The 15,884-nt window shown below is 38.1% G+C and overlaps 1 protein-coding gene across 5 annotated transcripts in view; it reads right to left on the reverse strand.

Annotated features, from left to right (window-relative positions):
* Positions 1–15,884, reverse strand: part of LOC122813632 (ADP-ribose glycohydrolase OARD1-like) — a 186,368-nt gene that overhangs the window by 140,498 nt on the left and 29,986 nt on the right. For 4 of the 5 annotated variants that reach the window (XM_044086056.1, XM_044086054.1, XM_044086055.1 and 1 more), the window contains exons 2-3: positions 8,026–8,175; positions 5,380–5,439 (exon numbers count right to left, since the gene is read on the reverse strand). In XM_044086056.1, the coding sequence (XP_043941991.1) occupies positions 5,380–5,439; positions 8,026–8,175 (210 nt within the window). The remainder of the gene's footprint in view (positions 1–5,379; positions 5,440–8,025; positions 8,176–15,884) is intronic. The other variant, XM_044086057.1, reaches the window with a different exon arrangement.

Consider the following 15,884-nt stretch of genomic DNA (forward strand, 5'->3'; position numbering starts at 1 on the left):
CAGTTGTGGGTTCGATTCAAGCAGCTTTATTATATACAAACACATCAGGATTAGGACTTAGTAACTTAAATTTAAATAAACGTATAAATCGACTGACTACTGCACACATACATGTTGACAATCTGGCTGTTCTTTCAAAATGGCACTGCTGCCTGCACTTGCTCACTATTTATATGCACATGCTTACACTTGGAAATGCTTCTTGAAGTTACAACATATGCTCTGTTCTGCAAAGGTCATGCCTATTAAATTTGGTGGATTTTTTTGAGAGGATCACCAAAGCATTGGATGAAGGTAAGACTGTACACACAGCTTACCTCAAGACATTTGATACATACCCCACTAATGAAATACAGACTGACTAAATTAGGTATAAACCCTTTTATCACTTGCTGGATAGATAACTGGCTGACTTATAGGACCCAAGAAGTCAAAACAGGTGAGGCCATCTCCACCAAGAGGTCAGTCACTAGCAAAGTCCCACAGGGCTTGGTATTAGGCTCGCTCCTTTTTGGCATCTATTTATCTTAAATGTAAGAAAATGCTGAAGGTTTATGGCTGACTAAGTAAGTTTGTAGATGATTGCAAGCTGGGGGTTATCATCAAATCCCCTACAGACACTAGCATTCTTCAAGAAGGTCTATCTCTGACTAGTAAATGGTGCCAAAGCCATGGTCTTAAACTCAAAGCTAAGAAATGCATAATTGTACCCTTTGTGAATGTGAAGAACTGAAAGGCTGCCAGCCCAGCTAGATAGAAAGTTGTAGCTAATTCTTGTAAATATTAATATAATCCATAGGCTGTTTTACAAATGTAAGAAAACTAAATGTAAGAAAATCTGTATTATATGTTCTAAACTTCAAAAATGTAACCACAGTGCACCCTGCTGGAAGAAAGCTGATAAAGTAAAGCATTTTATGATTGTTTGATCTCAGGGCTCAGAGACGGGATGTCTGGATGAAGGAATTGTTTCTATTGTCTTAGGACAAGAGTTAATTGTTAGATTTTACATGTATAATGTCTTATTGCTGTGGCTTCCTGACCAGGTGCAAGCGTACTAAGAAATGTAAATTTAGAGTTTCTAGTAGCCTAGGAGCCAGAGACGTGTCAAGAATAATGTAATCTAAAATGAGTCAGCAGTGATTTATTATCAATTTAAGAGATCTGAGAGAGAAAGAGAGAGCATTTTGTGTTTATCTTCAGAACTGACATCACAAGCACTTGCTTGCTGTGTATGTAAGTAGGATCTTAGATTTTAGTGTTTCTCTTAAAATAGATAGAAAATAGTAAGATTAGACTAGCTGGTTTCTATATTTATGTCAGACTATTCTACAGTATTATTTTAAGCATTTTCCTGTGTCTGAACTCTTGACTAGCACTGTGTTGAATTGAGGCGATTTGTCTTGTGTTTTTATTATTTATTATTAAATATTTTGGACAGAGAGGTTGCTGGAGGTTTTAGCTTGACCACTAGGCTGAGATCTGGACCCTATAGCTGTGCCAGTGGGGAGTCCTATTGGGGATCTGGAGAGAAAGGGAGAAACCAGCCCCAGAATGACTTTGATCTCTGTGTGCTCTTAAGGGAAATTGTTCTTTACTGTGTGTGTACTTGTTATCCTTCCCAATGTGGACACCCATCACTGGTGTTAGTAGTGAGGATTGAGGCTCATTGATTGCTGGGCCAGTGCATGGGCATCACAGTGAAAATCAACCATTCTGGCTGATTACCATGTTGATAATACACCCTTAAGAGTTGACCCAGTTGTCATGGATCTGGGTATGCCGATAGACAGTAACCTCAGCTTCGACCACGATGTGTCCACAGTGATGAGGACATCCTTTTATGATGCACAACATATAAGTAAGGGCATGCCATCTAGGTCTAAAGAGGTCATTATCCCACTGTACTTAGCCCTTAGACCAATCATAGAGTACAATGCTCCATTTGGTATGTACCTGACCAGGCATATGCAGCAACTACAGTGACCTCAAAGGTTCCCAACAAAAAAGGACACAAGGTGCAACAAACCTGCCTTCTGCAGAGCAGCTTAAAGCCCTTTCCCTCTTCTCAGTCTGCTATAGATTGCTGAGGGGGTGATCTATGCCTGGCTTACAAGGCATCCACAAACCCCACACTTATGAATCTCCTACATACTTGTAAGTCAAAGAGAACCAGAAATACAAAGTCTGTGGACCTGAATTTTGTCTGTGACATAAACAGAACATGCTGGAGAGACAGATATGTGTTCCAGAGACTGCCTCTCCTCTGTAACAGGCTTCCATCCATGTAAAGCTGAGTTCTTCTATTTACCCAGTTTAAGCACAATGTAGACAAGTGTATTGGGAATAGGAAATTTACACTGGGCCTGGCACCCACATCCCTTATGGACAGAGATAGCTTATAAATGCTTGGCCCTCAATGTCCTATTTGAATGTAGGACATTATTCTTTCGAGAAAACTTAGCTAGCTTAGAAAGGCCCCTTGGGTTGTTAGCCTAGTAACAATCTATGAACTTATGAATCTATGAATAAATTTGAATTTGGAACATGGTAATGTGGATTTACTGAGTGCCATGATTCTTAACAAAAATACTGTAATCTGAGGCTCTGTTGCAATCTGAACATATTCATATATATGTAGTTACAAAAAAATGATTTCAGAGCAAAGAAAGTACTCCCTCTATTTCAGGGTATAGCACCTATGACATCTTTGTACCTAATGATAATTGTGGGGGAGTATCAATATTTGTCGCGTATTATCACCTCATGACAGATTCCTCAGGACATGACATTTGAACTCTTAGATGTCCAAATCACCATAAACAAGACCAGGTGCCAATAATTACCACTTCATAGCTAGTTATGGAACACTCTCACAGTTCCCTTCTGAGTATGGTGGTTATCTTACATATTAGCTTAAATCCCCATTAAACCCACTCCATTTCACCTGGGGACTTCAACTAATCATCAATAAACTGGCCGACCTACATCAACAATGGTTGATGTTACCAATGCTTCCTTGATATTATAAATGATAACTCTGTTTTGCAAATAGTTAACCATCCCACCAAGGGTCCCAGTATCTTTGACCTAATCATCACAAATATAGACCCTTTTTCCACATTTCCATATGTATCATCCTACCTTGTTAAGTCAGACCATAAAATGGTGATCTTTTCATTTAATAGTGGTTACACTTTCCTTGTACTTTCCTTGTAAACATTTCTGTGTTTATGGACTTTTCAAAAGAAACTTTTTTCAGTTACTTGATGACTTAAATAAATTTTGCTGTAATCCTCCTCTGATAGATCCTGTTGCTTAAGCTCCTACCTATGCCTTAGACTTTTACTCCCATTTAAATAGCATTGATAAGGCAGTCCCAATCTGCACCAAATAAAATGAGACATTTAAAAATAACCTCCTGTGGTTGAATACCCATATAAATAAATTATATAACAAGAGAAATCACTATAACAAGAGGTCTCATTCTACCTACCTTAAGAGCACACTTAAGCAAACTAGTCAAGATTTTAAGAGAACTCAGAGCTGAGTATAAAGTTATATAGCCAGTAAAGCCAAAATAGATACAAAACCTTCTATAACTATGTCATGACATTAAGAACTAACATCCAATAATACTCAAAGGTAGTCCACAATAATATTACATGCTCCAACCCAAAAGAAATAAATGTCCTGGCAAACAGATTTAGTGCACATTTTAATCCACCCACAGTTGCAGCTATTCTACAGAGTTCTTTCTGCCCTCTCAAAGACTAAGGACACCTCATCCATGGGCCCTGATAATATACCAAGTTGCCTGGTTATCGGTGAAAACTGTGGCCTATCTGAATTCCTTCTTAACCTCTTTAATCTAAGCCTGTCTACTGGTTACACTTCTGAAGCCTGCAAAACAGCCACTGTAATGCCCAATGACAGCCCCTGGTAACTATAGACATATTAGTTTCACTTGCTTCATATGTAAAGCTTCCTAGCCAAATAGGTTTTCTGAGCTACTGCACAGGCATGATGGCCAGATAAGAAATTACCAACAAAAGGGATGTGTTACCTATATGGTATGTGAAAATGTTTTGTTTACCAAAATTAACTATGCTACATTTTTCACATTTAATTTTAAAGCATTGTCCTTGCACCAGTTATTAACATGGTTTAACCTATCTTGGAACAACTGAGTCAAATAACCATTCCCAATTTAAAGTTAAGCTAAGTACTGCAGAACTATTGTCTCACATAATGCCAGAGTTCAGATAGCTATGATCTTGAGAACTGACTTCTCAAAAGCAGTCTGACTTCTTGAGATGCAGTTGAGACATAATGCCTGGCAAAGGTATGCAGTGAAGACTAAGTGGTTACAACATAAATGTCTGCAATAGTGACATTGGAAAAAAAATGCCATAGAGGCAGACACTACTCTAATAGAGTCATCTTCAACAACAGCATTTGCCAGCAGCCAATTGATGCAAATATTTTTTATGAAACTGGCATTATGTTTTAGAAAGTGTCTGAAAGTAGTTAGCCCCTCTCTCCGCAAGGCATAGAAGATGAACTAATCTATTTTCTACCCCTTTCAGGTAATGTCTAACTTTCCATCCCATGGCTTAGACATCCAAGGTATAAAAGGCCCTCTCTTGCTTTTTTCTGCCATGAACAAGTTGGGAGGTTAATTGACTATTTCAGCAAAACCTTTGAGATCCCCTCTGGGAAGAAGTGACTACTGATGGAAAAGTCTCCTTGTGAAGGACTAGATATGATTCCTTAGACATGAAAAACTGAAGCACCAAGATACACTATATGGAGATGAAGGAAGAGTTTTCTTAAAAACAATCTTCATCGCTACAAAGTCAGCAATCTGAAATGGTAGATGGACAATCGTGTCAGATTTAGATGACAGAATCCTCAAAAGCAGATGGAAATGCACCATTCCTTTAAGGAACCGAATGACCATTTGTTGCTGGGCCACAGTTCTGTGCAAATGTAGGCATTTAACTGCAATAGTAAGGCTTTAAATCCAAAGTGTGAGACCCATACAAAATAACTGATGGGCTCCAGGAATGAATAAAAAAAGTTGCCAAGCTTTGACATAATTACCTTGACCTAGGGCTTATCATGAATGGTCCACAATAAAAGATAAGCTTCCCCTGCCTTTACACATACATATGACCTTTTCATATCTCATATAAGCAGCTGTAATACTAGTAAGAAATAATTTAGGTTGATTTAACAAAAAAATATTAATGAAATAAAGCAGTAAAAAGTATGCCTTGCTTAATACTTTTACTTGATATTTTCCAGTCTTGCTTCTTTAAATATTTTTACATTTGTGAAATGATCATCTAACTAAAACAATACTGGAAAACTTACCATGTAGTAAAGAAACCGGGATCTCTGTTGCAGAACTGCCACCTCTCCAACTTGTTTACCCTGTAGTTGAAAAAACATTTATGAGCTATCTAGTGCATGTACTTCAATTTATTTGTAACTGCTTCTTCTATACTTACAATTTTACATAACAGATATGGCATTCTGTTTTCACTCTCCAAAATCCTAGTTTACCTACATTTTTTTACATTGCATTTACTTGTATGTAGAAAGATGTAGAAAGAGGTAGTTAGCTTAAGTGCATTTAACATGCATTTAGCATTATCTGTGCCCCCTCCTTCCCTGTATATTGATCTAACATTATCTTGTACAACCATAGTGTACTTGTGCCATCCTTTTATGGACTTTAATGAGAATAACTCCAATTCATTTGACCTCTGGCAATGCTATTTACCTTCCATTTCCCATATTTTTGAGGGGCTTCTTTCTGGAATACTTCCACCAGCCTGATGTTCCTCCCCTAGTGTGAGCTCCACAGCTGCACACAGCACATAACATGTGACCTGACTGGGATCTGCTAGAAAAGGAGCATTACCTGGTGGCTATTCTGTGGGTTCCTTCCATCAGACTGATGCATCTATCCTTGTGTGATATCCAGAACTGCTCAAAGTACTCAAGGTGAGGCCCAGTTAGGACCACATGCAACAGGAGCTTAGCTTTTGGAGAATAAACCAATGATGATACACTTCCACATTCTGTTAATTATTGCAATGCTTACCTTTTCACTCTAATCTTGGTTGGTCAGTCTAGATGTGATTAACATCACCAAATACTTTTCCCTGCTCTGATAGCATAAATTCCACTCCTCCCAGGAAATATGTAACACCAGGTCTGCTGTTTCTCACTTCAACTACCTTGCACTTTTTTCACAGTGGAGCTTAACTGCCATTTTCCTGCTGATGAACCTTTCTAAGTCCTTCTTTACACTTTCCCCTGTCTCTCACTGCTGCAATCTATGTCATGAGCGAATATGTTGATCTTGTTCTCCATTTTCTCATATAGGTCTGAAATGAACAAATAGCAGCGTACAGGATCCAGGACAAACAACTGTCATACTCTACTAGTTGCTTCCCTTATTTTTTGCATTGTCTCTCTCACAAAAACTTCTGCAGTGTGCACTTCAGTTACACAACACTTGGATTCCTCAGCCTTGACTCTGCCTACAGTCTCCTGCTTTTTTAGCAGTCATTCATGTAGAACCTAGCCAAAGGACATACTTAAATCCAGGTAGACCATGTCTTTTGGTGGTCTCTTGTGAAGTCCTGTTGCAACCCATTTATCAGTCTGAATCTAATTTGACTTGTAGACAGTTCTGCCTGTGGACACATGTAGGCTGTTGGGCTGAAGATCTTTGGACTGTATCCAGGCAACTAACCTTTCCCTCATAATTCTTTTCATGACTTCCTTTGCCACTGCTTTTAGGCTAACAGGCCTGTGTAATTCACTGGAGTTCCTCCCCTCCCCATTAAAAGAGTACCACACTGGCTATTTTATTTTCCAGTGTTCAAGTGCTTCTGTATTGGCTATTGACCCATCAGGGGATCAGCCAGCATACTGGCCTGATTTCTGTGAACTCTATGAGGTAGCCCTTCTGGTACTTGTGTTTTATTCTCTGTTAAGGCAGATAACTTCCTCTGTCCCTTCTATTTTCACTTACTCATCTTTGCCATTTCCTTTCAGATTCAGATTTTACATATTTTTCATTGATTATTTCTGGTCTTTTAAGATGTTTTTGTTTTATTCATTTGTTAACTAGCTAAGTGTACAAGACACAAGTGCCATTTTTCAGAGTAACCTAGAATAACTGTGCATTTAAGTGACATGCTCAGACACACAGAAAGACTCAAACATAGGACTACACAATGAGCTAACAGCCCATAGCCTTAGTCTTCTGTAATAAACTATCAGGCAGTCCTTTGTCTATAGGAACCTCCATGTTTAAAAACTGATCATACTAAATCCTGATATGTTTGCATTCAACGAGTCACATTCCTTAGTGGGAGTAGTGGGAGTTATTTTTCTGTCCGTAATTTATTCACCAACTAGATAAAACCCACTAGATGTTTGTGTTAATAACAACTGTTTCTAGTCTTCTAAAATGATGAGCCTTCCATTGCATTATGATAAACTATGTAATGGTGAAAGTAGGTAATCTGTTTATCTAATCTGTGTTTGGGTGTATCTAATGTGCAGATGCTACCTCTGCCCTCTTTGGGTTGCCAAACTCTTTCCATTTGTCCCATACCCTATTGAGGTCTCATTCTCAGGCTCTAGTACCTGGGATGTTTGTTGAAACAGCTCACAGATGCTGATTGTAAATATGCTACCAATACAACAAGAGTACTGCATCCATTTTAATAACTTCAGTTGGTTTTCAGCACATGCTCACATTTTCCAATATCCAGAATTCATCTGGATACTGTTACTAGCTGTTCAGAATGTTTATCTGATAATATCTGTTGAAATAATTATTCAGACATTCAGTCAGTCACTTAGTCATCGACTTTTTCAGTTCCTCCAATGAGATAGAAGTACAACACTATCCACTTGGCTCAGGCATTATAATTGTAATCTCACCCAGTCCTACCTTGATATTTATGCAGTGTATTAGTAAGTACTGAAACCTACCTGGCTTTTAAGTTCATCAATTTGATTAAATTGTTTCTTGAAAATAAGCCCAACTCCAGAGTTCATGACAAAGCTTTTATTCATGGATATTGCAATGGAGTGCGTATGTGGGCATTCCATGATGTCTTTTTCAGTTTCCATGTATTGACACTGCAGATAAGAAAAAAACTTAAGTGTTGGGCCAGAACAGGTAAATATCTCCTACAAAGATAGGCAGTTTAACAGTATGTAAAACATCTCTGTGCTCTCTGAGTATTTTGCAGAAATTAATGACTTTAACAAACTTAGAGGTTTGCTCTGGTATATGCAAAGAGCACCCCAACACACTTCTAATGAAGATATAACCTCAACATGTTTAGATCATGGAGAAGATTATCTCAGAAGAGCATGTATATGCCTCTAGCTGTCTTTCTTTATTATTGTAACTGTACAGTGTGCAGTTTTAATTCTTGGCAGTAAAATGACACATTCTGGCATGCTGGTGTCAGTTTATTATTAAAGATCTCATGTCATAGTGTACTTGTGATGGAAGAAAAAAATGTATTTAAATTCACCTTTTATTGGATAAAAATAGGATTTTGCAATTACTCAAAAGTTTTAAGCTAGCAAATGCCCTTTGTTGAGAGTTATTAAGTTACTGATGTTAGATATATTGCTTAAATACCCACGTCTGCCTAGAAAGGGAAGTATATCATTTATTTCCAGCTGGCTAAAAAAATGAGCAGCTCAGATGTTTATTGTGTGTGTGTGTGTGTGTGTGTGTGTGTGTGTGTGTGTGTGTGTGTGTGTGTGTGTGCGTGCGTGTGCGTGTGTGTGTGTGTGTGTGTGTGTGTGTGTATGTGTGTGTGTGTATGTGTGTGTGTGCGCACACGTTTGTGCATGTGTGTGCGTGTGCATAACTGTGTGAGCTGGAAACCATAGAAGACTAGGTCATGCCCTGCTGTAAAAATCAAAATTTGCATGTTTCATTAGAGTCAGTGAACATTTAACATGGAAGATGACAGTCAGAGAGACTGCTCTGAAGTTTAATGAGAAAATAAATTACAAGATGAGACATCTGAAGTGAGATTTCTTAATTAGCAGAAGAAAAAATGAGATTATAACTTGTAATTTGTTAGTCTGTTTAAACAAGCAATCCTTGTGAGATAAATGTTTTGGTTAATAGAAGATATGGATTTGTAATAATGTTCAGTTCACACTGATGAGACAACCAAAAGAATGTTACAGAGTTTGAATCTATGGATTTTGTGTGCAGTTAGTGCATCACACAGACTGTGGTTTAGCTAACTTAAAGAGAGATGAGAAATGCAAGAACTACCAAGACAATAAGTTATAGAGTTTAGAATATATAAATGTGTGCAGTTGTTTCATTACACAGTCTGTAATTTAGCTAGTTTAAACAAAGAGAGTAGAGAGAGAAAAGAAAAAAATGTGTTATGTCAGTGTAAGGTTCTGACAGCTAGCACTGTAGGGCAGCAGTAATGAGAAAGTGTTGTTATACTTCTAAAATTCTCTCACCACTAAGGCCTCGCTGACTGTCAGTCTTATGGTTAATAGTGTTCTAACTATTATTTTACCATATGTGAAAATAACTACTCTGATGAGATAAATAAAACACAGCAGGTGCTAAAACACAATCCCCTAGTGATCTTAACTGCTACTGTTAGCTTTCTGAGAAACACAGCAGTTTGGATTCAATGTAAATTCATCATAAAATCATGCATTACCGGAAAAGAAACATTGTTGCTCTTTGGCACAGTTTATTTGCATTCACTGTTAGTTGCTGAGAAGCAGGGATGGCCTTAGGTAAATCGGCACCCTAAGCAAAAAAGGCTCTATGGCATCCCCAGCTCCCCATCCCAACATGGCCTATACACACGATCCAGATGATTATTTTCCTTACTTTTTCTAACAGCTTGTCTTACTCTTCAGTTTTTTCCATCAGTTATTCATTCATCTTACATGTTCTATCTAGGCAAGACTACACTATGACAACTGTAGAGGAAACAACTGCATTAAGGTGGGGGTCCTGGGCCGCAAGCCATCCAGAAGCCATGGGGTTCTATATGTTCTGAGATGCATTTTAGAGTTTTTTAAACAATCTTTTCATCCAGTGATTGCCTCAGCAAAAACTATGAACAAACTAACTGGTGGCCCCTCCTTGGGATCTTAATTTTGTGTTAGAAAAGCTAACACTTGCTCCATTTGAACCAGCTAATCTGGCTGACTTGAGGTTTTCATCATGGAAATCAGTTTTACTGATTGCTCTGACCTCTGCAAGATGGGTATCTGAGTTGCAAGCTCTTATGGTGAGTCAACCCAACCTCATTTTCCACAGAGACATGATTATTTGAGAACTTATCCGTCTTTTATGCCTTAGGTGATATCCAAGTTTATTTTAAGCCAATCAATCCATTTTCCTATTTTCTTTCCTAAACCTAAAAATAAGGGCGAAAGGATTCACCATACCTTGGATGTCCACAGACAACTCCGGTATTATCTTAACAGAACTAAATCTTTCAGATCTTTGGATCAACTCTTCATTTTTTGAGAAGGTAAAAAGGGACAATCTGTGTCAAACCAGACTATTTCCAAATGGTTGTCTAAGGCTAATAGCTTTTGTCACCATGACAACTCTATGGGTCACGGACCAGTCTTTTAGGACCTTGGCTTCATCTATGTCTTTTTGGAAAGGGCTAAAAGTATTCTAGAAGCTACTACTTGGTCCTCTGTACATACTTTTACAAAACATTATAAGTTTAATTCCTTCTCTAGATCTAGATCACGTTTTTCTAGAACCATTCTCCAGGTGCTCCTGGGTCCTTCTCCTTCCTCCTCTCAGATATAGTTAGCTCTGGTGATCTACCCATATAACTAAGGCTACTGCAGCAGTGATCAATATGAAGAACGTACTGGATTCACCTTATAATCTCAAAATACTGAAATATCGAATTTCAGTATCTTGAGACTATAAAGCCAAAAAACGCAAAATACCAAAACCCCAAAACCATGACTTTTAAACACACCCTACACCACACAAAAACACTACAACAATAAAAACAAAACACGCACAAGCAAAACAACACACATACAAACACCTACCCTACATATAAGCAGGGGAGCAACCCCCTGCACCCCCATGTGGGGGGCAAGCCCCCCACATCCCCGCTACTTATATATACCAACTCTGAGGTCGCACTAAAATGACACAGACACGAAACCCACCACTATACAATCTACATTCCCCTCACACAAACACACATCACATACATACAAACACCACCATTCTCAACACTTACACACACACGCTGTTACATACATACCTTCACCTACATCTACAACTTCCCAACACACTAACATACAATAAAATCCCTACCCAAAACCCTTAAAATATAAACACTTACCTGAATTTCCAGTTATCCAGCCAGTAACACAGCGCACCACCATAACTGCTGATTTGACATTTCCGGATTCGGTCATGTGGTCTTTCGCAGAACTGGGCTTTCACTATTATAGTCTCAAAATTCAATATTTCAGTATTTTGAGATTATAACGTGAACCCACAACATACTACAGTTGTGTAAGCTGAACTTACTATACCAGTAGATGTTTGAGTGATCACTGCTGCAGTAGCTGCCCCCTCCCTCCATCCCCCTTGTGTTTTTATACCAGGGAGTGGAGATTTATTTTTTATTTCTAGCATTGTCCATTCAAGGCTCAGCCTCCCACTCTCTGCCCATACTTGCCTTTTAGTCAGTTCATTTCAAGCTGCTTGATAGTTTGGGCGTGTGGAAGGTGCCCTGAAGATTTGGAAGCTGGCCGGCAGGATATAACCCATACAGCTAAGGCTACTGGCGCAGTTATCATTCTAACATCTGCTGTTATGTTAAGTTTAAGTCGCACAACTGTTCTTTCCATGCACATCAGGGCTTGCTTTTCTGTAGGCAGAAGTCCAGTTCATTTGTAGATAGACTTGGCTGAATACCTTTATTCTCACTGCCTTTGCAGGTACCCTTGGAAATAAGCATGATGCAATATCATGGTTTAAGTGCCTTTGTCCGAGAGGGTGTCACTGTAAGAGTAATCAGGCAAAGCTCCTTCAGAGTCACGCAGTAGCTGTTAGCTGGGCAGCAGAGATGTCAAGTATAACCATTCAAGTTTCACAGAAGAAAGCAGAAGTAATAAAATGAGTATCTGGCTGACACAGATTCCTTGCAGCATGTCATTCTTTCTCTCGCAAACGGGAGATAAGGCTTTGAAATTCCTTTGTTCTTTATTGTAATGGACTGACCAGCTTTTTATACGTAATTATTTCTAGTGTCAAACTTAGCAACAGTTTGTATTATTCTCTCCATTTTATTGCTTTTTGACAAAAATATGAGCTGAGAGAAAAGAGGGAGTATTGGCTTTGCAGACATTATATTTTCTTCCACATTCTGTGATTTTTATTTTTGACTCCTCAGTTCCACAGAGTAAGATAGTGGCCAGTTTATATGTGGAGCTTGAATGTGCATTCTCAGTGAGTGATGGCATGGGGTCTGCAATTTGTTTGCTAAAAGCAGATGCTAGTAAAGAATATAGTGCATTGACGGAACCCTTGGTTTTTGATAGGAAAAAAATAAAAAAAATATGTTGAAGGTCATATCGTGCATACAACTTTATTTGAGATTCACAGAAAATGCTTTCATCAATCTTTGTACTTCATCAGACTATGAACCCATAATTGCTCTTTCACTTTTAAAAGCCATACAGATCATATGACTGATCATGCGAGTGTTTGCTTCGGTGCAAACCTATTCTTTCTAAAAACAATAAACTTTTCTAAACTTGTTCATGGCAAGCATCAGTCTTAACTTACAATACTTACTGCCTCCAGTCCAGAAGCTCTTTTATTACTTCTTTACCATATGATGAACGTCTTTCTTTAGTACAGCAAATACTGTTATTGCACTTCAAAGTATGCCTGTATAAGGATTTTTTCTAATCTTTCACCTTACTGTCATACATATACTGATACATTCGTTTTGAATACTTCCTGGTGGTTCTGCCTAGTAAAATAACATACACTCTTTGCAACAAATGACACATATCACATTTTGAACCAAACAAGTAAATTTGCCCAGAGTAAAATGTTGTGAGTTTCTCATTGTGACACTCAGTATGCAAACTGAAAACCAACTGCATAAGTTGCAGTTCATGCCACCATCCATTACTCTCAGTTTTGTCATCTTTTCTAACAGATCTTTCAAAGTCAATGATCTTTAAAAAACAAATTCAAGGCCCTTCTCCACCACTTTAGCTGTTACCAGAAAACCTTCTAGGATTTTCTAGTTTTTTGCCAATCTTTTTGATACTTCTTGTATCTACTGAATTAATTGGTTTCATGGCTTTATCCTTCACTTTGCTGTCCCTCTTACTGTTATAAATCATCTCTTCATGGGTAGTATTAAGTAACATTTCAGGTCTGTACCTTCATTATAATTCCTGTACAACTAAGGATATTTGTTGGTCAGTTAAAAACTGATTTAAATCCTTTTTAACTAGTTTTCATTTTTAAACAATGACTTTCTGGTATAAATTCTTTGTCATCTTCCATTAACCAACTTGTCCTCACTATCTGCCCTTTTATGATATTCTTTTTAACCCATGGGGCACATGATACTGTATCTCAAAAATAGCTGTAGCTATCAATCAATTTTATAGCAATGCTGATGTTTAACCTATGAAAATTTTTTTAACTTTATGTTAAAATAGACAATTTGCTTTACATCAGAGTTGATTGTAAACAGTATAACACCATCCGCCTGCTTCATATAATCAGAAAATTCTAACAGTTCATCACTTGTTCCTGTCTAAAGAAGTAAACCTTCAGATACTGGACCCAACCTAATTTGGTTTTGTCAGGGAAGGGTCATGCTTATTCAACCTGGTGGACTTCTTTGAGAAGGTCACCAAAACAATGGATGAAGGAAAAATGGCTCACACTGCATACCTTGACCTAGCCAAGGCATTTGACACAATACTCCACTTGGGTATTGTTGACAAACTCAAGAGGTTAGATACAAATCCTTATGTCACCCAGTGGATAGCCAACTGGCTCACAGACAGGACACAGGAAGCTAGAATTGGGGAGTCCACCTCTACAAAGAGACCAGTCACAAGTGGAGTCCCTCAGGGACCATTCCTGGGTCCACTCCTTTTTGGCATTTACTTCTCTGAAGTCAAGGCCAGTGTCAGTGGCCTCTGGTTGACTAAATTTGTATATAATTGCAAATTAGGAGCTGTCATTGAATCCCACACTGACACAAATGTTCTCCAGGAAGGGCTGACACAAACAAATAACTGGTGTAACAGCCATGGACCAAAACTAAATGCCAAGAAATGCATAATAGCATCCTTCAGGAAGTCATCCACCCAAAGGCCTGTCCCTGTATTCTATCTCCTACAGGCTGTTGAGGGAAGCTCTATACCTGGCATGCAGGGCATTGTCAGACCCCACTCTGATGGACCTCCTGGATATCTGCAAAAAAAACAGCATTAGAATTACCCATTCTAAAGCTTTAAACTTTGCCTGTGATATAAGACCTGCTGGAGAGACAAGTATGTATTCCCAGAGACTATTCTGTCTCTGGAACAAGCTCCCCATCCATGTGATGCAGAGTTCCTCCCTAACCCAGGCATTTGACAAGTGTAACTTGGACAATTGGATGAGGAACAGGAAATTCATCCCTGGTTTGGCACCTATGTCTCTAATGGACACAGGCAGCCTGTAAATGGTTCATCTCCCAAGCCCCTGCTTACGCTTATCAAGGGTATCAGAATTTGTCACAAATTTGGGATGCATGACTCGGCTTAAAAAGGCCCTTGTGGTCATTAGCCTAGTTAACACCTATAAACATTTGAACCAATGAAACTGTTGAAAAACTGGATCTTTTTACCATACTGGGAACCACAAATGTTCTTTTCTTCTCATACAGTCATGGAAAGTTTTGCATAACTTGGAGCCACTGCAGCCCCAATAGCGACCCCAGTTCCTTGTTTATAAACATTTTACTCAAAAACACAAAATTATGTCTTAAAATGACTTTTAGCATTTCAGTGATTAATCTGACCATATATATATTGTCATGTCAATTCTAGTGTATGGGTTAATTTGATATTTATTCCCAAGCTTGAATTTTTTGGTGTAACCAAATACAGAGATTTCAACATCTAACATGACTAAAATATCAATGATGCATAACTCCACATTTCTTATCTGCAGTCCTGGAGTCTTGTACATAAGAGGCACTGAAAGTAACTATATGTATGGTGTGTTTTTTTTACAAATATAGCCATGGCTTCTGTTTTGAGTCCTTGCTGGCCACAGTGGGCCTGAGTAGAGAGTCCTTTATGATTTTATAGACTTTAGGCAGAACAGTGATATACAATACCTGTGCATTTTTGGATAATTGAATACTCAGCAATAATATGATCAGTTAAATCCCTCATTAACTATCCATAAATAAAACTGCCCACGTTCCTAAAAGTTCTTTGCACTTCACGTTGAGTTATTTCGTAATGATTGACATCATTCAAAATGCATAACATTTTCTTAACATAGTCACACTTGTTTAATAGTACCAAAGAACCTGCTTTGTCTGCTTTAAATATCTTTATGCCATGCTTGTTTCTTAAAAGTTCCAAAATGTTTTTCTCAGATTGGGATAAATTGAAATAACAATTACTTGTAGTCTTACTTGTTAAATCATCTCTAATCTCTCTTTCACATACATATAGGTATGCTATAAATTCTGGCAACAAGAGTGGGTTGAAGCTACTTATCTTCTTAAAATCATGTTCATCTTTATGTGAATTGA

This window comes from Protopterus annectens, chromosome 10.part0, assembly GCF_019279795.1.
Source record: "Protopterus annectens isolate FY-2018-M chromosome 10.part0, PAN1.0, whole genome shotgun sequence".
In the NCBI taxonomy this organism is placed as follows: domain Eukaryota; kingdom Metazoa; phylum Chordata; order Ceratodontiformes; family Protopteridae; genus Protopterus; species Protopterus annectens.